The sequence below is a fragment of the Panthera leo genome, chromosome A2, assembly GCF_018350215.1.
Source record: "Panthera leo isolate Ple1 chromosome A2, P.leo_Ple1_pat1.1, whole genome shotgun sequence".
NCBI lineage: Eukaryota > Metazoa > Chordata > Mammalia > Carnivora > Felidae > Panthera > Panthera leo.
In genome coordinates this window covers 46,087,060-46,114,941 of record NC_056680.1, presented here as the reverse complement: position 1 = coordinate 46,114,941, position 27,882 = coordinate 46,087,060, and the positions used below count along the sequence as shown (strand labels likewise).

Here is a 27,882-nt window from a genome sequence, read left to right as displayed (position 1 = left end):
TTCGTTTCTGCACCTCCTGGGCCCAGCACAGGGCTGGCGTAGGGCAGATGTTCATGGAATGTTTATTGAGTGAATGAATGAATGAGTGAATGAAACCATTGTGAATTAGTTTTTTTTTTTTAAATGTTTATTTTTATTTTTGAGAGAGAGAGAGAGAGAGACAGAGCATGGACGGGGGAGGGGCAGAGAGAGAGGTGGGCACCGAATCTGAAGCAGGCTCTAGGCTCTGTCAGTGCAGAGACTGACTTGGGGCTTGAACCCACAAACTGTGAGATCGTGACCTGAGCTGAAGTTGGACACTTAACTGGCTGAGCCACCAAGGCGCCCCCATTGCGAATTAATTTTATAGATTTCTAGTAATAAACTGACTAGATGTTACTAGTATATTACTAATATCTAGTATATTAGATAAGATTTCTTAGTGTACTAATTTTGCTGATTGAGGAAACCATGGCTCAGAGAGGTTCAGTAACTTGCCCAATGTCACATTGCTAGTAAATAGCAGGAGAGGCAGGGTTGGAACCTACTAACAACTTGGTGAACTACTTGGCTCAGATGCATACTATATCCCTTTATTCAAAACTTAATTACATGTTACAGTTTAAAGATTTTGAACAGTTCTGCAATAATAATAATATAATAATAGACTTGTTTAACTTGATTGACCCTGTGCCTTCCTAACTACTTAGACTGCTGTGACTGTGGAGCCTCCCCACCTCCACCACCATCTCCCCCTTCACCTACCAACATCTTGTAAACTATTAGGAAACAGCTGTTGGAAAATGCTTGGATAGTAGAAAAGAGTTATGAACTGAAAATCTGCAGTTGTAAGTTCTTTTCCTGGCTTTGCCTGCTGCTTTTCAGGGCTTATTTTTTCATCTGTAAAATGAGGAAGTTTAAATAGATGGCCTCCCAGATCCATCCCACCTTTAAAACCCTGCAGCATTGTAAGCATGCCTGTGTTAAGCATGCAGTCATACTGGGAAAACATGGCATCCCTGAGTGTAGAGCCAGGTTTCCACTCCCTGCCAAGCTCGTCTTTGCTTCCCCAACTCTAGCAGAGCTTTGCAAGATACACAATGTTGTTAAAAATTATGCATATGTTTCCTATATTGTGTGTTGTCACCACAAGGAGAATCAGCATTCACTATGCTGCCTCTGGCACAGTGTCCAGCTGCAGGGTGAAATGTACATGTCGGGCTGGTAACCTGAAGAAGTTAGCCCTGTGGAGTATTCAGAATTTGTTCTGTGGTCCTGCAGCCCTAGGCTGAGATGGGCTAGCTCAGTAGTAGCCTCTAGTTTCTTTTCTTTTTTTTTTTTTTCTAACATTTATTATTTATTTTTGAGACAGAGAGAGACAGAGTATGAACGGGGGAGGGTCAGAAAGAGAGGGAGACACGGAACCTGAAACAGGCTCCAGGCTCTGAGCTGTCAGCACAGAGCCCGATGCGGGGCTTGCACTCACAGACCGCGAGATCATGGCCTGAGCTGAAGTCGGACGCTTAACCGACTGAGCCACCCAGGCGCCCCTAGTAGCCTCTAGTTTCAAGGGACAGGAGTTGAACCACCACGCTGTGTGACCCTCTGCAGATGCCTGTCGCTAAACCACAGTTAGGAAGTAGATAGATCATCTCTGACTGTGGACCTTGACTGCCTTTGCAGCAAGAGTCCTGTCCCCTTTATCATGATGCATTTGGGGGTGATGATTCTCCTCTTTTTCTTCTCTTTTCCAAAAAAGCAGGATTATTCATTTTCTGATTTACCTCCAAAATCTCCCGTTCTTAGGATGCTTTTTCTACATTCTGTCTTCTGTTTGCCCTTTTTTTTCTCAGAAGCTTCAGAACTTGGAAGGCATGAAGAAAAAAATCAAATGGCATTCAGACTTTCTGCAATTTCCCTGTATTATACGTTGAAAAGGATCTAAGTAAGCCACTAACAATTTAAGGAGCCTAAATGGAGCCTCCTTGTAAAGAATTGTAATAAATACCTTGCTGTGGAGTGCCATGATTTTTTTTTACATATACTCAGCCCTCTTTGCAGACGGAAACTACTCACAAAATCTATTAATGTTGAAGATTTTTAAAAATGAGTTTTAGAAAGAACTATAGAGATATACTCTTAGGTACTATTTCTGGAAATTTAGCAGAAGCAAAAAAAATTCAAAATGTAAGTAAAGGTGTTTGAAGATATTTACTGTATTGTTATCTGTAATAGCTGCCCCCCCCCCCCCCAAGAGCAACAAAGTTTAATATAACTTGAGTGGTTCAGTGTTAGGAGATTATTTGGTAAATTATGATATATCAAGATGAAAAATATTGTGTGTGGCCACTAAAAATGTTTGTTGTGAAGTCCAGATTAAAAATAGGAAAATATTTAGTAAAATGAATGAAAACAATCAATATATAATTTGGGAAAAATATGTAAAAATGTGTATGCTGATTGATGAAACTGGAAGATGAATATAAAAATAAAATTTGCAGGGGCACCTGGGTGGCTCAGTCAGTTTAGCGTCCTACTTTGGCTTAGGTCATGATCTCACGGTTGGTGAGTTTGAGCCCTGCATTGGGCTATCTGCTGTGAGCACAGAGCCCGCTTCAGATGCTCTGCTCCTTCTCTCTCTGCCTCTTCCCTGCTCTCTCTTTCTCAAAATTAAATAAACATTAAAAAAAATAAAGTTTTCAGAAGAATGGTGGATATAAATAATTTTTAATTAAATTAATAAATATTTTTAATATTGATTATTTTTTGGTTTTTCATTGTAAACTTAAGTCTTTTACCTCTGTTAAAAGAAAACAGAAAAGCTGAGTAAAAATATGTTCAGTGTAATTTACAAATTAAAAATGGTGCCCACAAAAGAACATTAAATATTATCCATAATCTCACTACCCAGAAATAACCATCGCAAACACTTCAGTATATGTACTACTAATCTTTTCTTGGGGTGTGTTTATGGTGTCTGTCTGTAAACACATTTTTAAGTAGACTTGTCTACACATACTTACTTATAAGTGGCTTTTTTCATTTTCTGTGTAGGGTAAACATTTATCTAAGCAATTACATTTTTACATTTTTCCTGCATATAATTTTTAATGACTACATTCTGTTCCTTCCTCTGGATGTACAAATAAGCTAAGCAACTCAGCCGGTCTCCTCGCTGTGTGTGCATATGATGTAGTCTTCTGCTGAGTATTATCAAATTGCTGTTATGTTGATTTACGTGGACACCTCTTTGCCTAAAGAAGTAAAAAAAAAAATATATTAAAAAAAATCCTTTTCTTTCTCCTTTTTTTAAAAATCCCAAATCAACTTTCTTCATACAACTGAGAGGTAAACTAGAGCACTTATTTTATTTTTAAAAAAAATTTTAAAATGTATTTATTTTTTATTTAAATCCAAGTTAGTTAACATATAGTGTAGTAGTGGTTTCAGGGGTAGAATTTAGTGATTCATTACTTACATAGAACACTCAATGCTCATTCCAACAAGTGCCTTCCTTAATGCCCATCACCCAGGTAGCCCATCCCCCCACACAACTCCCCTCCTGCAACCCTCAGTTTGTTCTCTGTATTTAAGAGTCTCTTATGGGTAGTGTATTATGATAAGCAAAATAAGTCAGTCAGAGAAAGACAAATATCATATGATTTCACTCATATGTGGAATTTGAGAAACAAAACAGATGAACGTGGGGGAAGGGAAGGAAAAATAAGATCAAAAAAGAGAAGGAGGCAAACTAGATCATATTTAAGGATTCTTTGAGCCCAGTGATTCTTTGAGTGATTTTTTTCATGTTACATATAGTGAATGACTATATATAGGCTATCTACCCACTTCTCTCTTAAGGATGTGTAATGAATATTTAGAGTATACTGATTGATGCCGTGGGAATGTAGTGCATTCTAGCATGAGGAATTTCACTAAGAACTGAAGCAAAAAGTATTGAAAATTTTCATATATGTCTTAAATTTCATAAATATTTGTACTCTGTGTGAAAAAGTATGCCTTTTTCTGTCACACAAATTGTATTAATGAATACCTAATTTAGGATTTAATTTGAAATAAGCTCTCAGAATTGACTACCTACCTATTTCAATGATGAATTCATTTTTGTTCTTTATTAAAGCCTAGTTCTTTTATTTTTGTTTGTTTGTTTGTTTATTTTTGAGAGAGAGAGCGAGCACGCACACATGGGTAGGGAGGGGAAGAGAGAGAGGGAGACAGAGAATCCCAAGCAGGCTCTGCATTGTCAGCACAGAGCCCAATGTGGGGCTTGAACTCACAAATTCTGAGATCATGACTTGAGCCAAAATCAAGAGTCAGATGCTTAACTGACTGAGCCACCCAGGGGCCCCTGAAGGAAGAGATTTTTAACTCACTGTGTGCTTTCTATTTTGTTTGATTCCTTCAGTTGCTGGATTCTCCTCCGGTTTTAACTTACACTTCATGAATTTGAACAGGTCTATAATTTCTCATTGTTCACTAGTGTCAGTTGAAACTTCTCCCAGGCTGTTTTTATAGGGGTAACTGTCATATTTAAACTGTTTCAAGAAATGTCCATCTTTTTAATTTGCTTGTTTAAATGCATTTAGTTTTTAAGAGAACAGCTGTAAAGTTGTGAACCTGACATCTTTACACTTGAATATGCATAATTAGACAGTGCTCTTTTTCCTGTGCCGACTGTATTCTAGGCTGTGTGTTTATAAGAAGCATAATTTACCACCTCTGGCAAGAATAAAGATGCTTTTGATATCTTCTCCATTTCTTTTCTTTAAACTGTTACTACAATTCCCTAGGGAGAGGTGAGAAAAGATGTCTTTGCGCCAGGAAGTCCATTTCTCAAGGGGACATCAATACTCACATGGCTTCTATTTACATTGTAATTGGTCACTGGCTGTCTGGTACAGCTGTTTCAACTTAAAACCCAAGACAGTTGCTATGGAGATGGTTGAGTAGAAATAGGTCAAGTTAAAATCCTTTTCCCCCTGGTTATAAGGGAGTGCTGTAACTCTGGAATTGTCTCAGTTGAACAGAAAATGGGTAGGTGGGCAACCACATTTAAAAAAAAAAAAGTCCTCTTTGTAGGATGAGGCTTATCATACATGCCAGTCTGCTCGACTCTGTGAGCAACACACCTGCAGACCCTTGCTGTTGAAGCAAAGGAGCTTAGACATACCATAATTTGCAGTATGACCTTGATTAGCTGACTCATATATGGCTCCCAGAAGTTATTTGTTTCATAAGTTCCTCAACATGGTAGGATAGCATTTATTTTCAAGACACAACCAGGAGTTCAAGAACAAGTTTTTAAAAACATAGTGTTAACAGGAACAATTGGAAAAAGGAAGGCATCTAGTGACATTGGATGGGGTTTGCCTAAAATTGGGCTGGAAAACATCATGGCTTTCCTAGAGCGTGATTCCCAGGATAAGTGATGTCCTACCTCTGATTGCACTGGTCCTCTCATGTGGGGTGACTTTGATTACATATTTTTTCTTCATCATGTGTCAGATGGGGAGATCATTCCTGACTATGTATCTGATGATTACAGTGAAGACTTAAGGTCTTTATCACAGATAGGCATGTGGTATAGGTACTCTTATAGGTCCCAAAGCTTTGTCTGGCTTAGGACTTGGTGACTGTGGATTCCTCCTTCATCCTCTATACCCTACCCCCTTCCTCCCCACCCCCCAAATCTGTGGTGCTACTTGCTTCAGGGAATGGGTTAGTTTATGTGTAGATGGTTCTCACATCATGATTGTGATGAAAGATGGCAACTATACACTCTTCTTGAGAATTCTTTGGAAATGACACATGTTCTAATTTCTCAGCCTATCTTCTGAAAAGGTTGAACTGGGGGGTGGCTGGGGCTCATGCTGAAGAAGTATTAGGGGGCAAATTTTCACTGATAGAATATATATTCTTCAAAAGTTCTAAGAGAATATTGCAACATGCAGTAGCGTAAATGAATAACAGTAATAATGAGAGCTAACACTTATGTAATTCTTACTCTGTACCAGGCACTGTTCTAAGCTCTTTATGTACATTTCTTTATTTAATTCTCACAACAACCCAAGGAAGAGGATAGAAGTATTATTATCCCATTTTACAAATGAGGAAACTGAGACCTAGAAAGGTTAAACTAAGAAACCCAAGATCATGCAGCTTGTAAAATGTGGTGCTATTGTTCAGACTCAGGTAGCCAGGCTCCAGGATAGGATGCTCTTACCACTATGCCTCTATGAACTATCTATTAACATTTAAGAAAGAGAATCTTTTTTTTTTTTTTCCTGATTACCATAGTGCAGTGGGTTATTTTGCACCTCCCAGGGTGCATTTGGCAATGTCTGGAGACATTTTAGGCTCCCGCAATTAGGGGGAGGGTGCTATTGGCATCTAGTGGGAAGAGGTCAGGGATGCTATTAAACATCCTGCAGGGCACAAGACAGCCCCTTACAACAAGGAATTACTTGGTCTAATATGTCAGTCATTGCTGAGGTTGAGAACTCTTATTATCGTAATACACACTCATTCTTAAAAAAGCATATTACTCCTCTAGTCTTGACCCCCATAATTGCAAGTATATTCTTCCAGACTTTTTTTCTGAGTATACTACATACACATTCGTATGCATATATTTTACAGAATCAAATACATATCCTATTCTATAGGTTATCTTTATAACACATTATATACATATTTCCACCTCGGAGTATCTTTTGATAACTGTACAGTATTCCTTTGGATGGATGGCTGCCAAGGCTGGGTTACTTTGTAATTTTTAATTAGAAATAATACTATAATACTGTAGATCTATCTTTGCATACTTACCTCAGGTCTTAGTATCTTGGAGAAAAACTAGGTTGTGGCCTTTGGACGAGGGCAGTGTTACCGTGGTGTCCCCTCCCCATCTCAAGCCAGTCTGTTCTTTGTGTTTCACTGTGCACATCCCTGAGATTGTTGATCATTGTGAACCTCCATGAATTCAAGTCATGTAAGCTAGGGGTCTGTTTGGGATGCGTTGCTAGGATAATGTGAAAGGTTCCAGAGAAGAGAAATCCTGGGAGAAGTGAAAAGCAGATATTTAGAATGAGAGAAAGTGTGTGTGTGTGGTGGGGAGGAAACTGAGTCAGACCTATAGCACTAGTGTGTGTAAGGTGGTACCTAGATCCACCAGTTTGAGTTTTGTAGACATTTTTAAAGGAAAATGAAGTGACTAGGTCCACATTTTGTTCCCCACTTTGTGCAATGAACCATGTAAGATAAACAAAATAATTTAAAAACTATCGATATACTGTCTTGTCTTTAACTTTCATTTTGAGAGAGACAGAGAGTGAGCGGGGGAGGGACAGAGAGACAGGGAGACAGAATCCCAAGCAGGCTCTGCGCTGTTAGTGCAGAGCCCGACGTGGGGCGCGAACCCACAAACCGCGAGATCATGACCGGGGCCAAAACCAAGAATCTGACGCTTAACTGACTGAGCCACCCAGGTGCCCCTCAATATACTGTCTTAACTCATACTCTGAGGATTCCTGGAGTGGAAGATCTCTTTTAGGAATCAGGCTCAGTGCTGGCAGACAGTGGGTGTTCAGCAAATATTTGTAACCAGAGTGAATTGAGGGGAAGAGGAGAGGAAAGGGAACAGTCTAAGAGGCCCTTGGAGCAGCCGTACCAGGGTCTGCTCTACATCAGCCAGGTCCATGGAAGCTCCCCTCTGAAGAAGGGGCTGGAAACCTTGGAGCACATGTGCCATTCGGGCTTGGGTTTGGTTGTCTTCGCTAAAGCTGTACGTATTCAGCAGTGCCACTCTGTGGTGTGCAGTCCACAGAAATGCATATGTATACTTGCTGAAAGTCAGGAGCACCTAAAAATGTTGATAGAAGTAAACACTGTTCATAATAGATAGCCCTGAACTGGAACCCACCCAAATGCCCATCAGTAGTAGAATAGATCAGTAAGTCAGTTTTTTAAAAATAGTTGCTACTGATGAAATGTTTCAAAACACAAAAGGTACAAGAAAATTAGGCAATCTCATTTCTTCCACCCAGATTTAACAAAGGTTAACATTTTGTCACATTTGTCTTCTTTACTTCTTTTATTATTTTAAGAAATAGAACTTCTGGTGCCCTCTCTGATCAGTGTTGGGGGTGGGTTGGGGTTGGGTGAGTGATCTGAAGTTACTGAAACTCGAAAGTGGGAAAACCTCGGCTTTCTATGCACCTTTGCCCTTGACATGGAAGGGGTTAGCTGTCGCTGGACCCTAAGCATCCAGCAGTCAAGTCAGTGAGAACATCCCCAGATTTAAGTGTCTGCAGCGCCATACTTGAAACAGAAATAAGCCATGCCTTTCGCCTCTCCTGGTCTCAGAAAAATAAAACACCTTGCAATAGTGTCCTTTAAGGACATAATGCCTGTATCATTGAAAAATATAAGAGAATTTGTTTTTTCCCATCAGGTTGTGATTGGAATCCCATGAATGTTTTGATTGTGCTGATATGAAAAAAAGAACAAGAACAGAGTTTGGTCTTTTCAGTGATTGCTGTAATTGTTAGCAGAAACACTTCCCCTTCTCTTCCACTCAACCCAGCTCATCAGGGAGCAAATGACTGACAGTAGCATTGTCATGGGGACAACCTTGAGTCTACTTCGGTTTATATTACAAGAGTCATGTGCAAATTTCTGTTCTTTGGTTAGTATTAGGAACAATGGTGATGAAGATGTTTTATGACTCTCCTCCTGTCATGAGGCCGTGGTTGAGATGAGTTCTCTGTACTGAGTGCATGCTAGTGCCAGGCATACTCGTAAGCCCTTCATATATGTTATGTTTCCTCCTTGTCATAACCCATGAGGTAGGTATTGTTACTGTCTCCATCTAAGAGTATGAAAACAGGCCTTGGGAGGTTCAGTAGGTTGCCAGGGGTCACATCGTGGGTGATTTGACTCTTGTTTTGACTGGTTCCAAAGCCAAGCTCTTAACCAGTCACTAAATTTTACTTGGGTAACTGGAACTGTAAAGTAGGAATTAAGGTCCTGGGAACATCTGGCTGAGCACTTCCCTATCTAATTCAACCTCTGAGGTAGGTGAGGCCAGGGTCCTGCACCCATATTGCAGATGAAGCCAGATAAACAGTGAACTTGCTTGGGGCTGCACATCTGATGTTAGGCTAGAAATTGAACCAGGGTCTTTTGAAAGCACACTGCAGCTTTTCACCCTATGCTTCAGCTTGATATCTGACCACCTGGGTTGGACCTTCAGCCCAGCACATACTTGTAAGGTTAACTCTGTTTCCCCATGTTTTAAACAGGAGCAGTACTACCTGTCTCTCACTTGTTAGAGATTATAGAGGATTAGCTAGCACTTCCTCTTTTAAACAATTCTTGGAGATACACATCATTTAAATACATGTCTATTCAGTCATTGTGGTGCTTTTTGATATGAAATAATACTTTTTTGTTGAAGATTTATTTTTGATAGTCTGGTAAAAGTATTTGTTTGGTAACTGATATGGAAGTTGAAGATCATAAGTCAGATTTTTTTCTGCACATACTGAGTCATTGTTTTTCTAGAGTCATCCTAACTAACCTCAGCTTTTCTGGGTGTTGCTTTGAGGTTGCAGCTGCTCCCTGGTGGTTACCTGTTAAAGGCGCTAACTGGAGACACCCAGAAGGACCAGACTCTACTGTTCGACACAGGTGAGGCTGGTGGTTCTTTCCCTGGTGGACATTTTTAATTGCCAAAAAGATTCCTGTGCTGTTGAAAAGGAACTCGGTGGCCATCTTCATCTGTAAAAGAGTGCTAATGACCAACTCTTGTTGGTTGGTAGGAAAATAACATAGCAGGAAATAACATATGGGGAGATCCAAACACTGTTCTAACTCATAGAAGGCTCCTAACAAGTGACCTCTTTCTTCCTCATTTGGCCTCTCAAAGAGTTTGCTTTGCAAATTTTTCCCCCCTTTGACAGGCCTATTATAAATCTCTTGACATATTTAATGTTTGCAACCTGTCTGTTTGCTCTCTCCTATGAGTGGGTCACGATGAGGAAGACCATCTGTGCTGTGGATAAGTAGTTGTGTCTGGCCAGGTGGTCACTGTGGAAACTCAAGCCTTGGGTATAGGATTCATGTTATCTCCAGTCCTGGACTGACATACTTTGAGGCCACCATCTGACTGAAAAACCACAGAGCTGCAAGTCGGTCAGCCAGTCTCCAGGGTGGCAAGGAAATAATTATCTCAAGCAAAAATAGAGTAGCACTTTAAGCCCTGGAGATGGAGAAAGGTTGGGTCAGGACTCAGCATCTCAACAGCCTAAGAAAACTGTTCTCCTAACCCACTTTTTCTGATGGGAATTTTGAGCCTCTATTTTTAACAACATCCCTGGTTATTGCCCTCATTGTCAGGGAGCTAAGAGCTCATGAAGTTCAGCTTTAGGGATATAGCCCCTTGACGAAGGGCAGAAAGAAACCTTGCAAAGCCTGAGCTGGCAGCCTTTGTGGTAGAAATAGACTGTGAGGCAGAAAGTCATAGAATTCTTGGGCACCACAGGTTGACTGGGCCTCTTAGCTCCCAAATGGTATTTTCTTTCATGAACTTAATAGAAGAAAAAGCTAAGACAGAAGGAAAACCCAGAGGGGAATGTATTTTTTCCACTGAGTACATTTTCTTAGCAAAGTATGTCTCTGCTGAAAACAGTAACTGACACATAACAGGTACTCAGTAAACATTTGTTGAAGGAATAAATGAAAGTCATGGTGTAATTGCTGGAGGGAATTCAGAGGTGTTTAAGGAATGGACTAGGAGTGTGTAGTTCACTTGAAAAAGGGTGAACAGGGAATTAGAATTATCTAGTGCTGTATGAACGTGCGGATCCCCTTATTTGCAAACTTTCCCCTTAACCTTCCTTATCCTTCTATGCCCTTAGAAAAAATACTCATTTGGTATCTGCTAGCAGGAGGTGCATATAGCTGACTAATCTGTAGTAGAAAGGCACAAAGTTTAAAGCCAAGCAACCTGTGCAGAGGAGGGGAAAAGCAAGATTGTGCAGAGGGAAAAGTTGAGATTGTAATGTAGGCCCAAGAAGTCCCCACTGATCCCTTTGAGGGCTTTGGGGTAAATAGGGCCTGTAGGACGGAGCTGTGGGTGTTCTGAAATGGCTGGACCTTTATGCCCCTACTGTGGTTAGTCATTGGCTGTTCTTAGGTGACTCTCCACAGCTGTGGGAGACCCTGAAGGGGCACTCCCAGCAGCTGGAACAGCACTCCTTCCTTCGAGGGGGACATGGGGGGTGCATCTCCACACCCAGTGTACCAAGTGAGATTCTCTAGGGGTCTAGGCCTGCCTGCTGGGGAGGACATGTTTTAAGTCTAGTTCCAAGGAGAGGATTATAACCCATTTGGGAGCCTTGGATGTCAGACACCTGTGGTGGAAGGTGACAGATGTGGCACAGCTGGGGGTTTGATTGGACTGAGATTGGACACCCAGATTGGACTGAGGGTGATTATAGGCGCTTTGCTGAAGCTGGTTTCTGTTTCCTGTTCTAGTTCGTGCCCCTCTACACTCTGCTTTTGCTCTTCCCCAGGCCTCATCATCCAGTTCTGCACGTCTCCTGGAACGATGCCGTGGCCTACTGCACGTGGGCGGGAAAGCGGCTGCCCACGGAAGCTGAGTGGGAATACAGCTGTCGAGGAGGCCTGCAAAACAGGTACTCGGAGGGTCTCACCTTGCCTAACTATGTGTTGACCTTTTTCTAAATCTGTGGAACTTACTTCGGTTAGAAAATTGATTGAAAAAAGAGCTTTTTCTTCCTAGGCTTTCTTCACCTGCATGAACTTACTAGGAGACACTGATGCCTGGGTCACCAAAGTGTCAGGTGAAGTGGGCTCCCTGCAGCCCCAAAGGGTGCTTCACGCATTCATCTCCCTATGATCTTACAGAGTCCTCCTCAGAGCCTCTTGGCAGGCTGCCTTGCGTTTAGGATTTTCTTATTTTAGGCATGTCCTGAAGCAGTGGTATTTCTCTGCTTCTAGAACCATGAGAGAGAAAGCTCATGTTTGGGTCACATCTTCTAGGAAAGGCTCCTTAAAATAGCAGAGGCTTTTTAAAAAAGTATGGTGTGATACTGCCTGATTGTGCTACCATATAAGTCCACAATGATGCCTACTTTCCCAGCCTTCTATAAGCCCTTCTTTTAGCTATGTGACTTATTGCAGGCCTCTCTAGTACCCGGGAAACACGGAGATTGTGGTGAACTTGACATGAGCTGGTTGTGCGGAAGTTTCAAAAACAAAACAGTTCTGGTTAAAAGCTTTATTTATTTATATATTTGAAATGTAAAACGTAGTTCACTCAGAACAAGTGAGCAATGCCCTCTCTTTCATTGCATTCCTTCTCTTGACTTTAATCCAGAAGCCTGTGCCTGTTTGACAGGCTGATGCCTGTGTCTCTTCTGACAGACTTTTCCCCTGGGGCAACAAACTGCAGCCGAAAGGCCAACATTATGCCAACATTTGGCAGGGCGAGTTTCCTGTGACCAACACTGGGGAGGACGGCTTCCGAGGGACTGCGCCTGTGAGTAGCGAGGCTTCTGGAGGCGGGCGGCAGCCACAGAGAACGCGGACATGCGCGGAAGGCATTGCGCGCTCTCTGACTAGTCTGTTGCCGTCTTCCTGTGTTCATCCGCCTGTGCGCGTGGCAGTTCCTAATAATCAATCAAATATTCTTTTTCATAACACAGTTTCTTTCTGATTCCATCATACTTAGAGAAACTTCGGAAAACAAAAAGTATAAAAGAGAAAATTAAAAGGACCTGGAATTTTGCCACCCAGAGATAAACCTTGTTAGCATTTTGGTACATTTCTTTCTGCTCCTTTCCATGTTTATTGATGCTAATAATAGCTGGTAGTTAGTGAGTGTTTGCAGTGTGGCAGGCTTGGTGCTAGGCCATTTTTATGAGTTAATGCATTTAATGTTAATTCAACTTTGTAAAGTAGGTACCATGTATTTTATCCTCATTTTCCAGGTGGGCATTCTGAGGGACAGAAAGGTTAACTAACTTGCCCAAGGATACGCAACTGGAAAGTAGCACAGTTGGAGTTTGAACTGGGTCTGTTTGTTTCCAAAGCCCATGTTCTGAACTGCCATATATGCCAGCATATGTTTTTCTGGTGTATATATAGCTGTGTGTATGTGTATATATGTGTGTGTATACACACATACATACATACATACATATATATACATACATATATATATGTATATACTTTTTACATGTTGCTTTTGGGTCATGCTGAATGTAATACTTAAAATCCTGTTTTTCCCTGCTTAATATGAGGAACAAATACATTGTCTTTCAACAGATGGATAACCTGTCATTTGAATAAGCCCTAATTTATTTGCCTTTTATTAATCATTCACTAATTTAGGTTATATCTGTTGTTTTGTCATGTTTTGTTTTTGCTAAATAATTTAACAAGGAACATCTTGTACATAAATATTAAATTGTATATCTGATGATTTGTTTAAGATAGGTTTCCCAAAATGAAATTAATGAGCCAAAGACTAGTAAACACTCTTGGTAAAGGTTTTAGATATATGGCTAAACTGTTTTCCAGAGTGTGTATCGCATACTTTCCTCCACAAGTATATAAGAGTTCTTTTCTCATTGCTCTTTTGCTGGCAAAATCATACACTAATGAAGCAATGTTGAAAATATTTCATTTTCTCCTAACAGTGCGGAAAGAAATCTTGTGGTGGGGAAGTAACACCTTACTGGGTTTGTTGTTACAGAGAATGATTTTCTTTCAACACTCTTTCAAACAGTTGTCATTTTTTTCATATTTGTATTTTTGTTTCACACAAAAATAATTCTTCCAAAATTTACTTATAAATGTAACACAGATACATTGTTTGGAAGATGGCCAAATGACTCTAAAATGTGACTGAAATAATAAAGTAGTGAGAAACACCCAGACATTTTTGGAAAAGATGAAGAGTGGAGAGACACTTGACCTACCAGAAATCTAAAAATAGTTTGAGCTATAGTAGTTAAAGCATTATAGTTTCATTTTGGGGGGGCAATTGATGTAAATAATAGATTGCATGAGAAGATGTAGCCTTCCAAGAGGTATTGGGGTGCATATGTGTATATATAAAATTCCACATATATGTGTAAGCATGTGATAAAGGAACCAACACAAACCAATGGGAAATGATGTACTACCCGAAGGAAGCAGAAGACTAATCATTTGATCTAGAAATTGTCCTCCAAAGTTTCCTTCATGATAGCTGGTACTCTCACAAGCACATAGTTGTATTCAGCAAAATGAGGGATTAGACATGTCAGGGACTAAAGGAGTTCCACCCTTTCTCAGACTTTCCATGGGTGAGAAACCTAGCCAATGATGGGCCACCTTTGGTCAGTGAAACTGGCATTGTAGGTGCTCGGTGAGGATGCTCACGAGTCCCTAGGAAAGATGTTGGTAGATGGAGGCAGTGGTACAGTGGCCATCGAAGTGTTATACACTGCCACGGAGTGTGCAGCAACTCACCTGCGGTGCTCTAACCTTGAACATGGATGGCTCAGAACATTGGGCTCATACCTGGCCTTCTTTGGTAGCAGATACATTAGAGAGACTGGCACAAGGGCCTTAGCAGCCTGGGTCCCCTTCCTAGATGGTAGGCTGTGAGAAGTAGGGCTATTGCAGTAAGCCTTGAATCCTAAGGTGTGGGCTTCCGATGGACCAAATTATATAAGTGCCTGTCAGTTTTAGTAAAAGGCCATGAAAAGGCTGGACTGGGCAGTTATGAATATTTTACAGTGCTTACTGCTATGGAATTTCATATCCTATTTCAGTACTTGAGTCTCCAAGGAAAACAGTCATTTATCCTTAAGGGCACCTGTTCAGAAAACACAAAGTTCCCTGTGAAATAAGGACACTTTACAGATGTTTAGAGTGGGAACATTTAACTGGGAGTTCAGCAGATGTCTATCCTGGAATATATGCACCAGAAATTACCTGAAGAAGCACCATTCAAGTTCCTAAGAGAAAATTAGAACAGTTACCAGGGGCCCTCAAAGAACCAATTTGAGAGACATGACCTGGGGAGAAAGAAGCAGGAGGGCACAGGGAGGTGGCTTCCACCTGTGTTTGGAATGAGACTTAGCAAGATCTGAATCTTCAAAATAGGACTGTGGACCCAGACAGTTACCTTGAGTCCACTTGAGCTGTTGTGTCCACACAGTCTGTTCATTAGAGAGAAGGAATTTAACTTCAATGGTGGGGTGGACTACAGTGAAACAGCTCTCTCACCTGATATTTTATGTATGCTATTACTTCTGGTCTGGATGGAGCAAACTATTCTGACCACAGTGAATCTTACGAATTGGATTTTTATTTTGTTAGCCGCTTTCATACAACTATTAGTGTGTTTTGGTTTTAATGCATAGCAATCATTCAGCAGGTTTGAAATATTTCTCATGCACATTTGTTTTCTTGTGAGGTTCCTGGAAGGAAGCTTTGGTTAGTGCAATTAATTTAACAATGAGCAGTTGCACAGTTTCTTCTCCTTAATGGCATACTCATAGATGGTAATTTTAGGGATGGTGACTTCCAGATTTTATCTCACTTAAACATCAGATTTTTTAAAGGGGGAAGAAAACCCCAAAGTTTGAGTCAATTTTATTTCCCCATCTGAATGGTTTAAGAGCACCAGATAGGTTAAATTGCTTGCTCAGTAGCTGCTAAGTGTGGGCACATAAAAAGGACCTCAGGCACATGAACTTGAGCCCCCTCCACTTGTGTGTGCTATGAGCCTGAGAAATGATTCTTTCCTCCAGAATGTTTGTTGCATCTTTTAATTGCTCTTGTGCCCCTGGCTCTTTCTCTTCTCTTCTTGAAACAAATTAATTTCTTCTTTTTCTTTCTATTCCTTGCAGCTATTATCCCACCTTACTCTTTCTGATCATCTCTAAATTCTTGAAGAACGGTTTATGCCTGTGGCCTCTCCACCTTTACTGTCTCTCTCAGTTTAGAACTGTGAACTAGATTCCAATGAGACTCTTCTACCTTTGTAGAGGAGGATACAGCCAGAAATCTGCAACCGGAAATCTCTGCAGCCAGAAATCCTCTCCCTCTTGGGAATTTCTGAGACATTTTTTCCCCACTCATTTCCCTACTCATCCCACTCTGTCTCACAAAATTAGATTTTTTGTTTTGGGTATATATTTTTTCTCCCTCAGTAAGCTCTTTGATGTCTTACGCCATTGATCCCTTCCTGCCTTCACTTGACATGCATGGAATTACTGAATGATGCAGTAAATAAAGATTGCTGTTTCCATAATGAATGCTGAATATGGAAGCAGAGTGGCAAAATTTTTTAGCTTTCCAAATTATCCAGATGAAGTTCTTTTAGGAAGTAGCTTCATAACTTTGAAGTGCTCTGAACTGCCCAAGTATCAGGTGCTTCCATATTCATGTGTCAAATGGAGGTGAATTTTTAGTTTATTCATTTCTTTAGTCCTACGTCATTAGTATGGGGAAAAAAAACCCATGGATTTACAAAAACATACATATTTTCGTATTTTATATTATTATTTTTATTTTTTACAAAAATATTTTTTAAAACCCAAAGATAGGGGCGCCTGGGGCGTTTAGTTGATTGAGCATCTGACTCTTGATTTCAGCTCAGGTCACAGTCCCAGGGTTGTGGGACGGAGCCCTGTGTCAGGCTCTGCACTGAGTGTGGAGCCTGCTTAGGATTCTCTCTCTCTCTCTCTCTCTCTCTCTCTCTCTCTCTCTCTCTCTCTTTCTTTCTGTCTCTCTCCTCCTCTCTCTCTCCCTCTCCTTCTCTCTCTCTCTCTCTCTCTTCTTCTTCCTCTCCCTCTCCTTTTCTCTTTCTCCCTCTCTCTCCCTCTACTCTCCCTGATTGTACTTTCTCTCTCTCTCTGTCTCAAAAAAAAAAATAATAATAAATAAAAAATAAAAACCCAAAGATAACTTGATATATTTTCATTTAAAAAATGAAAATTTTCTTTATGTTTGAGAATTTCCATTAAAAAATGTTGGGAAAATATTTTAAGTCGCTAAAATAGTGTAATTGTCTACACTAACTTTTTCAGTTAAAGTTTTTTCTTACCCCTCTCCCTTCCCTCCTTCTTAAAAAAGCTTTATACTTTGGCTCTTTGTCTGTGACAATATTATGTGGCAGACTGTCTGACCTGCCTTTGAAATGTGATATGATTGCTTGCTGATGAATCTCAGTTGGCCTCATACTTCCAGGTTCCAGAGACTGACTGCAAACCTTTTCTTACAAATATGCTTGATAATGAATTCACATTTTCTTTAGAAAAACAAGTCGTCTCAGTGTTTTGATGATAATGACTGAGGCTTAAAGATAAGATAGTGAGTTGGAGGGGGCTGGTGGGTAGAGAGGACAGAAGTGACTTGGCGTTTTTCAATGTAAAAGACATTATGTGGCCACATATCTTAGCTCTGATGGTAAAACTTATAGTGGGTCTGATATGATGTTTCTGTTATGCTTTTGAGAGTTGAAATCATCATCTCCCCCCTACCCCCATCAGGTACAGATTTGGTCATTATTTGTCTGTTAGGAAGAGTTTTGTTGGCTTCCTTACCATGTAGTATAAACTCTCCTTAGGTTTCTAAACTCCCCTTGAGAATCAAAGCAAAACATGTCTCTTTCTTTGTTTTTACATTGGCCAAATTGGAGTTTGACGGTCAGAATGAAAATTAATATTCATACCTTGAAGTTCTACTTCTTTTAGTGCATTTTTGCAGCAAAGAGATTTTCCAAAGAAGGTGAGTACTTTGACAGCATATTCCCTTTTTTTAATTTTTAGGTCGACGCCTTTCCTCCCAATGGTTATGGCTTATACAATATAGTGGGGAACGCATGGGAATGGACTTCAGACTGGTGGACCGTTCACCATTCTGTTGAAAAAACACTTAACCCAGTGAGTATCATTCTCAGACTGTATCATGAGAAGATTATATCCATCCCCTAGGCGGTCTGTGGCAAGAATTTCATGTGTTTCTGAAGAGTATTTGTCTGCTCTTGAAATTAATCTTGGAATTTCCCCAAAGGGATATTAAGTACGTGTCTCTCATTTCAAGTTTAAAGCGCTGTGTAGAAATATCTACAAGCATTTTATGTACTTCTGGATGGTGATGGTAATAATTATTTGAGGGAATCTGCCTATAACTTTAGAAATTATTATTCAGCCTCATAAATTTGATCAGAGTAAGATATCTAAATAACTATGCAAAATTCATTAATGTTTTTAGTAATAACCAGTGAGATATGCTAGATGGTATTTATCATGCAGCTAAGTGCCTGAGTTTTGATTGGCTGAAATTTTGATTCAGGAGTGTTATTTAGAGAAAAACGAGAAAGTATTTTCTGGTCAATGTTGAGTCAGGAAGTTGAGTCATTTAGTGATTATTTCCTGCACTCTGCAGTATGTCAGTTCGGTACATCATATGCCTTGGGAATTAAGACAACCACGTTTATCTAAGTTTTACCTACTCTGGTATGGGAAGAATGTTAAATGCAACTAACATTCAACTGTGTCCCTAAAACCAGGCTCTGCCAGAAGAACATACAAAAATTGAGGGACTACATGGGCATGTAGGTGAGAAGTACTTCCTTAAAAAAAAAAAACAAAACTGTGTCTGAATATTTTTTGTTGTGTGTGGGGAAAGAACCATTTAAAAATCCTATCTCTAGCAAGCTAGACATTCATAAGTCAGAACCAAGAATATATATTTATACCAAAACTAGCTAGACTGGGAACTTAATATGCTCAATTTTAAACCTTAACCTTTTGAAAAGGCAACTAAGAGTAACTATAAAGAAAATTAAGGGGCGCCTGGGTGGCTCAGTCGGTTAAGCGGCCGACTTCAGCTCAGGTCACGATCTCGCGGTCCGTGAGTTCGAGCCCTGCGTCAGGCTCTGGGCTGATGGCTCAGAGCCTGGAGCCTGCTTCCAATTCTGTGTCTCCCTCTCTCTCTGCCCCTCCCCCGTTCATGCTCTGTCTCTCTCTGTCTCAAAAATAAATAAAACGTTAAAAAAAAATTAAAAAAAAAAAAAAGAAAATTAATTCTTCAGTCTCTTGTCAGTGGAGGGTTAAGCAGCTTGAGTAATTGAAGAAATTGTCAGGCTCTGTGCCTCAGGCCATTTTTCGGAATATAAGGATAAATTTGTTTGATGTGCTTGATTTTTCTTCACAGAATAACACGTGGGCTGCTCATGAATAATCTGGAGACACAAACCTACTTTCTTGGGTGCAGATGAAAAAGCTGAGTTCTTCGGAAACTGTCATTCCCCCACTCATTTCCCTTGTACTTTCTGGCAGGGCTGGTGCAAGTAGCGGTCAAAGACAACTCTTCTCTCCAAAATGAGAATAAGGTTGTGAAATTCTCGGTAGGTTTGTGGTTGGGAGACGCCATTCTCTACTGGCAAGATGTGACTTGGCATTTGCTGTCAGAGTCAGAAATAGAATTTTTCCCCCTTGGATAAAAGCATCTGCATGTTTGCAAGGGGGTGCACAAGGCTTCAGGATTCTGGCAAGTTGTGAATGTATCTATCTGACCATCTGTTGTCGAGCTGAGCGCTTATTAGCTTCCAGTCTTATAACTGCTTGTGTGTCTTCTAAGGATTTACAGAAAAATTCACATTTCTCTTGTTTTCCCCAGTCCCAGGAGCTATCTCAGATGTCGTCCTTGCTTTATAAATTGTTCTGATTTTAGATTTCTCTTGGTCACAGTGGCCTCATTTGCTTCCTGATTTGAATGGGCTAAAATTCATCTGTTTTGAGAACTAAACCCCAACTTCCTAGAGAACTCAGATCCCATCATTCAAATCTTTACAACTTCCTTCATTTCCAGTGCCACTGGCATGTCCCATCTGGGGTACTGCAACAGCCTCCCAGCTGGGCCTCTGCCTTCCATCTCTCTGCACTATGCAGCTACAATGACGTCTACAGAGAACAGATTTAACGCAGTCACTCCTCTGTTTAAAACCCTTCAGTGGCTTCTTGTCTAAAGAAGAAAGTACAGTTTCTTGAACACAAGTTCTCAAGGCTAAGATCATTTAATCCTTGCTGATCTTTCTAGCCGTACCTTTTACTTCTTCTTCAAACATTTAGTTATAAAATTTAATAAAAATTCAGGATGGTACAGAAAATAGTATAATACATACCTGCCATTTAGACGTAACATATATTAACAGTTTACTGTATTTACTGTATTTCTTTTAACCAGAGGAAAAGGACAAAAACTGGTCTCCAGGTTAACACTGGATATTGTTAATATTTTTAATTTAAACAATTTTAGTCAATATATAGTGCAATCTCACTGTGGTTTTTAGTCATCATATGTTAAAGTCTGCATCTCATAACTCTAGTCTCTAGCTACCCTGTTGACCTGCTTCTGTTGTCATTGTTGGGTTTGGTCACATCTTGTTTTCTCACATGCCTGGCTATTTTTGGCTGAGTACCAGACAATGCATACGAAAGATTATAGATATTATTGGAGATCTGGATAGCGTGATCTTTCTCTAGAGAGGATGTACCTTTGCCTGTGGAAACTTCCATTTCAGATGAGCTAATTCCAATCAGGAGTTGGGATGTTTTGAAGGAGCGCTTCAGTCCCTGTGAGGGCTTGTCTGGATGTAGTTTTTGGGATGCCAACCAAAAGTCAGGGGTTTTACTATGGCTCTTCTTCCTTGAAGGGTCTTGTAATCCCATTTTTTGTTTCCTTAGGCCACGAGTCTATTGAGAGTTCTGTTCAGCTTCTCAGCCTTGTAGCTGCTGCCTTTGTGAATCAGCAGACCTCTAGGTGAAACTAAGAATGGGAAAGGTCATCTCTGAGCTTCCCTCTTCTCTGGAATTTGAGCCCTGCAGTTCCTCACAACTATAGTAGTTTTCATCTGGTTTGGTTAAAACTCCTATTTCTCACTGAGGTCTCAATTTATTTGCCTTCTTTCCCTAATGGCCTGTGTATCTCCAGTGCCTAGCAAAGAATGTGGTGCAGAATAGCTGGTCCTGTAACAAAGCCAGTTCCAGAGACCTAGAATTGAGTGTGACCACTATTCATATTTCAGGTGTTTCAAAAGCAAAGGCTGCTTGGAAACAGACAGTTTCAGGGAGAGTTTTGAACCAAAATGTCCACGTGATTAGTAAACATTTCAACTCAGGAACTGACCTCTTCTGTGCCATGCATATGTGTTAGTTCCAAGACTAACTCATAATGACAAATCATTTTAAAGCTTCTTTGGGGAGCTTGTGAAAAGTCAGTGTTCTGTATGCAAAGGCTATTCAGGGAATATCTTTTTCTCATTCAGTGACTTCCAGGGAGCAAAAGTTAATCATTAGTGCTTATTTTATTGGGCAGTCATTTATGGCAGAAGCAGGTGGTGGAAATATCTTGTGTGCTTTGTACACACAATCCTGAGAGAGGCTGATGTATTTGACCATATGAAGTGAAGGTTGGTTTGGTCTTAGCTGGTAGGAGGTTATGTGGAGGGTGCGTGCGTGTGTGTGTGTGTGTGTGTGTGTGTGTGTGTGTGTCTTCTGGAGCTGCTTAAGATGGCATCACCTCTTTCCACACAGATACAGTCCAGAGTATTACCATTGCTGCTACTATTTCTTTTAACCAAACTAAAAAAAAAAAAAAAAAGGTCATTTTTTTCCCTTTTCAGTTACCTCACCCCAAGGCCCATATTAATCTATGGCAGTATGTAATGCTTTCAGTAAAGAATGTGTTGAGCTTACATAGCACCCTAATTTCCAGCACCTGCATACTCACTCACACTACCCACATACCATGCTGACTTGCTCGCTGATTGTGTGAGAGGATGGTGTGATCTATGATATATTTTCCACTCTAACTTTGAGGTATATGGTTTCATTCGGGCAGCTTTTTTTTCCTGAGGGAAAGAACTCCAGTCTTGGAATGAGTCAAAGTAACTTGGATTATAGCTCTGCCACTTAATATTAAAGGAATTTCTGTAAACTTAGTATCTCTCTCTTTTTTTAAAGTTTATTTATTTATTTTTAGAGAGAGACAGCACAAGTAGGGGAGGGACAGAGAGAGAGAGAGGGAGAGAAAGAATCCCAAGCAGGCTCTCCACGGCCAGTGCAGAGCCCAATGAGGGGGGCTCACACTCATGAAGCATGAGATCATGACCTGAGCCAAAACCAAGAGTCAGACAGTTAACTGACGAATGCACACAGGTACCCCTAAACTTAGGATATCTTAACTTTCCTTATCTACAAGTTGGGAATAATTTTACTTTTATCATGAATTTGTTGTGAAGTTAAATTTGATGATGCTGCATGTGAAAGTATTTTATACCTCAGAAGTGTTGTTGTGTATTGTTTTTGTTTAAATTATGTTTTGACTGCCTACTTGGGGTATTATATGCTTCTCTCAGGCAGAGTTGATGAGGAATGTTGGGGAATAAAGTGATATTTATAAATAAAGAATGCTCAGAACTCCATCTCTCCTTACCGTTGGCTGGCATAACACATTGTCATCCTTAAATGAGAAACTTGCTAGTGCTTCATGGTTCATTCAAGTCCAGCGGGAATAAAGTTTTTCAAAAACCATTCCTGCTTTGAATGAATCCGGCTGCTTGCCAAATTCTATTAGCCAGAGATTGAGTTTGTTTTGTTTTTGTTGGTGTGTAATTTGATTGTTCAATTAGATTGTATAGCTCCAGACATTTTTGGAACTGTATCCTGTTTTGCCAGGCTGCTTTGTCACGGTATAGGATTGACCAGGGAGGTGGTAAGCCCTCCTTGTCTGCATTGAATGACACGGTTTTGAATGACACTCGGAGCCCCTGGCTGTCACACATGGCACATGCCTTCCCTCTGACCTGAAATCTGCATGTACAGTGTGCTGGCAGGTGCCACACTTGTCAGTCCTGCTCAAAATCTTGTTTTCCATGCGGTGATTGCCCTTGGGACTTGGGATGATGGCACTTGGGACATCACTTTGGTCCATCCTCTACACTCCACACTTGATTACTTCTTTTCCCAGTAACCCCTCCTCTGGTCTCCTGCCACTGCATGAATCAATGAATTTTGTACAGCAAGAATGTTAGATTCCTACTTAGCCTGTCTTCCTAGTCCTCCTCTGCCATTGGCATGTGACTGTCTTTGTTTCAGTCTGGCAAAACCCGGTAAATATCATGTCATCGTTCTTAGTTGAGCCTGCCACACCCAGCGATTACCCAACAGCAGCCTAATCAGTGCAGCAAGCCGTCATTGGTACCTAGGTTGTGCTAGGACGAGGAGCTGACTGAGGACTTTTACCTGCTCTAAGGACCTCATTCCCATATTTTTAATGAGGATGTTTTAGGGGCATGAATAAATCGATTTGAAGGAGAAGTAACCTAGTATCAAAAATGAAAAAAAAAACATTCAGGTGTTAATGAAGCTGACTTAAACTTGATAGTAAATTAATATGGTTTACATTGTACTTAGTATGTGCTAAAAGGAAAACAGTGTCTTGGGACTGTGTCAGGGAAAATAATTCTTTTTCTCCCAAGTGGTAGATGGAAATCATTAAGGAGAAAAAGCTAATGTTTCTCCACTGCTGCTTTTCTTTGTGGCTCTGGAGCAAGGTTGATCGTCCAACAACAACAAAAGTGCTGAGAAAAAGAAATAACCGTGAATGTATATGGCTGAGATATTTAGATCCTGTAAACACATTTTCAAACCCATTATCCAAACACTCGCTTTGTGCTTGCAAAGAGTGAATGCGAATTCCAGTTGCTGTTTGGAAGATCGTAAAAACACTGTTTGTTTCTACTTTACAATAAGAAGTTACCTTTACAGCCTCATGTTACTGTTGACTCTCCCTGAGCAAACAGAGCAGGACACTCACGTGTATCTTGGCCTCCCCTCTCAGTTTGGAGGACCAGTGGATTTAAAAGTGGGAAATGAAGACCTTCAGCCTCTGCCTCTGTAGGAATCCCTTCTTTGGTACAGCGGACAGCTCTGATCCTGCAGCTGCTCTAACACCTGCGGCAACTTGTGTTATCAGATATTCTCATTGTTGTGAGGTTGCTGTGACCAGCCAGAGTATCCTGTCCTGAAGTTTCACCTCATTCTGTACTTGTTGAGAACACAGAACACATCTTCTCTCTGTCTTGTACACAAAAACTTTCCAAATACCTGGAGATAGTCCCAGCCTGTGCCCCTCTGTCTTTGTCTTTCTAGATAAGCATCCCCAACCTTCAGGTGCACCTTGGATAACTTGGTTTCCAGTCCAAGGCAAGCTGCATTACATTCCTCTGAATAACAAGAGTGGGAGGGAAAAATCCTTTTTTCTCAACGGGCACCCAGAACCGTATGCAGTATTCAGTATGTCCCCTGATCCATGCTATTAATTCTGGGACTGTCCTTTTCCATCATTTTCTCTCATCAGATCTCAGATTATGTCCGCAGTGAAGAGGTGAGCCAGTGGAATCCAATAGAACTGGGTTTGAATGTTTTTGCTATACTTCTGGCTTACCAGTTGTATGATCCTGGGAAAGTCACTTTACTACTCTGGAACTCAGTTTGCTTCTTTTCCTAAGTGGGGATAGAAGATTCTGACTTCATAGAATTGTGAGGGACAGAGAGAAAGTTTGTATCACCTAGCACGATATTTAGCAAATGGCAAGCATATGATACATTTTAATCATTATTAGTACTGTAGCATTATTCTCGAGAGTCCTATTATTATTTTTATGAATAGTGCAGCAGCAACAGGAAGGGCAGCTTCTCACTGTTGGCCCCTAGTAAGCTTGTAACCAAATAAAACTTCCCTTCCCCCCACCACCATATACATTGATTTTAGGCTATTCCCCCCCCCCCCACATACACTTGCCATACAGCTATTTTTTTTTAATTTTTTTTAACATTTATTCGTTTTTGAGACAGAGAGAGACAGAGCATGAATGGGGGAAGGTCAGAGAGAGAGGGAGACACAGAATCCGAAACAGGCTCCAGGCTCTGAGCTGTCAGTACAGAGCCCAACGCGGGGCTTGAACTCACAGACCGCGAGATCATGACCTGAGCCGAAGTCGGACGCCCAACCGACTGAGCCACCCAGGCACCCCCATACAGCTATTTTTTTATGCAACTATTTTTTAAAGTAGTTTGAAAGAAAACTTTTGAGAAATTTCTCTATGTTTATAGCTGCATTTTGAAACAATTCAGAGCCTATGTCTTCTGTCCATGAAATTCAATTTTTTTTAATGATTTTCAACTTTGAGAAACAGTGTATAGAAATCGTTGTGACTATCAGCACTGTCATTTATGATAGTAGCCTTCCCTTCCAGCTCTTTATAATTGACAGATTTGGCTGTGTTTTTGTCATTGATACACTCTGAATGGGGGCTCAGCCTGCATTTACTGAGCACTTACTATGTTCCAGGGCTCTCTTGGGGATGCAAAGATGGCATGAGACAGACCTGGTTGTTGAGAAGCCTGTAGGTTGGGTAGTGATCAGATTAATCCAGAGGCACCGTGGTAAGAATTGTTGCTGGTATGGTAGAGGTGGGAGCCTCAATGAACTCTGTTTTCTGCTGGTTGGAGCTTTAAGGGCTTCTCTGAGGAGGTGCCCTTTGAAAGGATGGGAGTAGTTGGCAAGATCCCTCTGCTAGGTGTTTGACATCCAGACAGGGAAGACAGGGCACAGCCCTTTGAGGAATTCATAGTAAGCAGAGAAGGAGTTTTGTCTTTTTCCACTGCTTTCATTTTCTTGAACTAAGTGCTCAGCCGTTGGTACCCTGAGCCACAGCTGCCCTGTCCTTGCCCTTTAGTCCTGAAACATCAAGCCCTCTCCATGCTCAAAGTAAAAGTAAAAATAGTGAGGTGTGTGTGTGTGTGTGTGCACGCGCGCACGAGTGCACGCATGTGTGCATGCCTGTGTCCTTGTGTGCTTGCTTTTTTTTAGTTTTGCTGTAACGTATTTACCTTATCCTTATAGGAGCATTAGAGCTGTTTAAAGAATTTGTTAGCTAACCAACTAGGGCTTTGGAGAATGACTTGTAAGTTGTCGTTCTTAGTTTGGTATGTGCTCAGTAAAAGGGCTTTTATAAGCCATCTTTTTCACAGTGTATGGCACTCCTGGGAAGGGAAAGCCATGTGTGCTCTAAGATTGGGAGGACAGAAGGTCAGCATAATGGATTGGGGTTATAACAGAAACGTTAAATGAAAGAGTGAAGAGTTTGCTAATGTGATTATTTGCCATCCTCAGTCAGGTTCGTCCTGCTGCGCTGAATAACAGAACCATTGTTACGTGATGAAAGCAGAGGTCAGTAGCCTGGGTTTCCATCTGAAATTTAGCTTTAAAGAGTCGTGGGGCCTTAGGTGTTCTTGCCCTTGTTTGGCTTACTGCTTCATCTGTACATTTTGCTAGGGGTGTAGCAAGCAATTCTTGGGGTGCACAGTAAATTTTGGCAATCGCCCTGGTGTCTGGTGCTGGCTTAGAGAGTAGGCCATGATGGGTGAAGTGGCTGGCAGTAACATGGTTAAGAGGACTGGTTTTAAAATGATTCAGACATAGGCCCACATCCTAGTTCTGCCACTTACTGGCATGGTGGCCTCATGGGAAGAGGATGACATCTTTTGATTCTGTCATCTGTCATTTGTAGATTCCTCATCTACAAAATGGGACTAACAACAACACATGAGGATACTGGGTTGTTCGGAGAATTAGAAAGAGGTTAGAGAGAGCAGTCAACACTGTGCCTGCCCCATAGTCAGCACTCATTAGTCTAGAGCCAGTTATTTTTTTCCAAGTACCTGTCTATTGGAACATTTCCTTTTTGAAAATCTTGTCCCCTTCAGCACTTCCTCTTGTTTTTTGTTGGGCCAGATTAAGTTCTTTTTCTTTCATTTATTTAATAAACATTTAATGAGCATGTGCTGTGTGCTAGGGGCAGTTAATTGCTGTGATAAACATCACAGTCGTTGGGGCACCTGGGTGGCTCAGTCAGGTAAGCGTCAGACTTTAGCTCAAGTCATGATCTCACGGTTCATGTGTTCGAGCCCCACATTGGGCTGTGCTGACAGCAAGGAGCCCACTTTAGATCCTCTTTCTCCCTGTCTCTCTGCCCTTTCCCTCTTGCACGCATGCTCTCTCTCTCAAAAGTAAACATTAAAAAAAAAAATCCTAGTCCTTGCCTACAGAGAGTTTGGATTTCAAAATCCCTAGTTATGGTCCCCTACTTCAACAGTAATAGGAAGTTTTTGCCCCACTGACCTTTAGGAAGTCAGAACCAAAGCCCAGGTTTCTGGCTTCCTCTCAAAGGCTGTTTATTCTTTCCATGTGCTCTGTTTACCTGGAAAGGGCTGAGAAGAAAGGAGCATGGTCGGGCTTGCAAAGGCTCCCTTATTTATTTGGGTCCAAAGCCCAAAGACCAGGTCTGAGCAGCTTTTCTGGCCAGAGGAGGGGTACTCATGAAATTCTAGGTGGAGTAGGCCTGCAGTGCGGGTCACTTGCTGAGGTTTGAATCTCCTGTCTTGGTGAGCTTTGTGGTATGAATTGACAGCCAGAAGCTTATATGCTACCTCCAGGACCAGACCCTCTCAGCTAGGCTTGGCATTCTGTCTTCCACTCTGTGGGCTTCCCTTTCCATCTCTTGCATATGTGGGCTCCCCTGGGCAGTTTTCTTCTTGGTTTTACAATGAATCTCCCAATATCTCCCTGGTATCTTAGCCCCTAACTTAGGCTTAACGATTGCAGTTAAGACCTCTATCTCATCACACGTGGAAGTCAGCAAAAGTTAACTTCACTTATGTGTATTTTCCAACACACAGAATAATTCTGTTCTTTATAGTTTTTCCCACACAACAGTCCATATTCATA

The 27,882-nt window shown here is 41.0% G+C and overlaps 1 protein-coding gene across 1 annotated transcript in view; it reads left to right on the top strand.

Moving 5' to 3' along the window:
• SUMF1 (sulfatase modifying factor 1) overlaps positions 1–27,882 on the top strand; it is a 97,752-nt gene that overhangs the window by 38,937 nt on the left and 30,933 nt on the right. The window contains exons 4-7 of the mRNA XM_042930019.1: positions 9,605–9,687; positions 11,574–11,696; positions 12,448–12,562; positions 17,853–17,966. Coding sequence (XP_042785953.1) covers positions 9,605–9,687; positions 11,574–11,696; positions 12,448–12,562; positions 17,853–17,966 — 435 coding nt within the window. The remainder of the gene's footprint in view (positions 1–9,604; positions 9,688–11,573; positions 11,697–12,447; positions 12,563–17,852; positions 17,967–27,882) is intronic.